General features: G+C 39.8%; 1 protein-coding gene across 1 annotated transcript in view; it reads left to right on the top strand.

Moving 5' to 3' along the window:
* The window catches only part of LOC107833781 (paired box protein Pax-6-like), a 25,489-nt gene extending 24,138 nt beyond the window's left edge, over positions 1-1,351 (top strand). Inside the window, exon 4 of the mRNA XM_016663884.1 lies at positions 113-1,351. Coding sequence (XP_016519370.1) covers positions 113-358 — 246 coding nt within the window. The 3' untranslated portion in view covers positions 359-1,351. The remainder of the gene's footprint in view (positions 1-112) is intronic.
* Positions 1,352-2,003: the final 652 nt, after the last annotated feature.

The following is a 2,003-nucleotide window of genomic DNA, read 5'->3' as shown; positions in this document are numbered from 1 at the left end:
CAAATTTCAAATTTCAAATTTCAACATATCTCACCACTCACCAGGGTTGCTTTCTTTACCCAATGCAAAGAGCAACTGTTTGATCAAAGATGTTTTCTTTCTGTTTGTCCAGGTGTCTAATGGCTGTGTGAGTAAGATCCTGGGTCGGTATTATGAGACGGGCTCAATCCGTCCTCGGGCCATAGGAGGGAGTAAACCCAGAGTGGCGACTCCAGAGGTGGTGGGAAAGATCGCTCAGTACAAAAGAGAGTGTCCATCCATTTTTGCCTGGGAGATTAGAGACCGACTACTGGCAGAGGGAGTCTGCACCAATGACAATATACCCAGTGTAAGATCAGTTATGTCAATGAGAGCTTAGTCTGTCAACTGGCCTGATGTTAGAACACTGGTATAGTTCAACACGTTATTTCGAGGCACTTTACAAAAGAAAACACACATACATTTCAGTTAATCCTTATTATTATCAAACAGTGCATCAAGTTCAGTTTATTATTCATACAGGTTAAAAAGTTTTCAGTCTAAGACATTGTTTTTCAACTCTGGTCCTCAGGGGCCGTTGCACTGCTTGTGTTAGGTGTGTCTATGTTTCAGCACTGCTGTTTCAACTGATTGCATAGAATCTTCTGCAGCCATCAAGTGCTGCAGAAGATTGTTAATTACCCGGATATAGAAGTCCAGTGTGTGGCAGAAGGGAAATACCTGAAACACGCCGAGCAGTGGTCCCTGAGGAGCAGATCTGAGAAATGCTGGTCTCAGATCTGTTTTGCTGTTTAACAGTAAAACATTTGTATTACTGTTAAACAGTAATACAACTGTTTAACACAGCGTGATAAAACAAGTTAAATCCAGCAGTTTGGACTGAGTCACTGACTTGCAGCATTCACTCCTCATGGATTGAATGCTGCAATCTACTGCAGGAATGTCTGAAAGAGGAAACAACATCTGCTGTGAGGCTGTAGGGAGTCGGTGCATGTTTTTTTTCTTGGCCTTTGGCAAGAAAGAATCACATTTACTGTTATTCTTTTCATTTAGCGTCTAATCACATACCTGATCAACAAGGCCATCGCTTGACACCCTTGTCCTTTTGTACATCTGTCCCATCATAGCCACACATCTCAGTGTGTGTGTGTTTTCAGGAATTAAATATGATAAACCGACACTAAACAATGAATAATTTTTAAGTGGTTAGAAAATAACTCATTCCATTCCCCTTTTATTCTGATTCTTCTGGATAAAATCAGCTGTCTTCAGAAACCACAGTGCTTTAGAATACAGCTATTCTAACTCCAACTGTATGAAAGCATGAGAGATGAATTGAAATGTTGGCAAAAAATTGTTAAAAATAATTAAAATACAGAGAGATGCATTGTCACAATTTTAGCATCTACATGCAGTTCATCCAGAACTTTCATTAAGAATATGTTTTTTACATATTTGTTCAAAATATCACCATGTTGTGACAGTTTGTAATGTGACAAATAATCTGAAAAGATTGATCTCCTCCACCTCCTCCCTGAGCTGCTACTGCCATCTGAAGAAATGCACCGCTCCTGACCAAAAACAACCAATCAGAGCCAGGAAGAAGGTCTTCCTCAATATCACAACTCATTACTAAATGTACTAATGGCAGAGAAACAACTTACCGTCATATTAAACCTGTTTATCTGCCTTCATCAGTGTCATACTCACTAGCCTCAGCATTCACAACAAGATCTGCTGCTGATAGGAAAACCTGCAGCGGTAGCCAGGGGCGTGGTAAAGTGGTGAAAAGTTATGACGATTCTAGGGGCCCCGACCAGCAGGGGGCCCTCCACAATTTAATTATTTATATTTTGTTCATAGACATAAAATAAAATAAAAAAAAAATCGGGATCCTGTCAAATACAAAATTAATCATATTGTATTTTCAAGGATTGTTTTTAGCAGTAAAATTTTAATGTTACCCCTCCCAGACCAAAAAACACACATGAGCTTTTGGCCTGAACCCCCCTGGAGCTGCATGA

The sequence above is a fragment of the Poecilia formosa genome, unplaced genomic scaffold (genome assembly GCF_000485575.1).
Source record: "Poecilia formosa unplaced genomic scaffold, Poecilia_formosa-5.1.2 Scaffold452, whole genome shotgun sequence".
Lineage (NCBI taxonomy): Eukaryota > Metazoa > Chordata > Actinopteri > Cyprinodontiformes > Poeciliidae > Poecilia > Poecilia formosa.
Note: the sequence above shows the minus strand (reverse complement) of the source record. Positions and strands in the feature narration are given on the sequence as shown.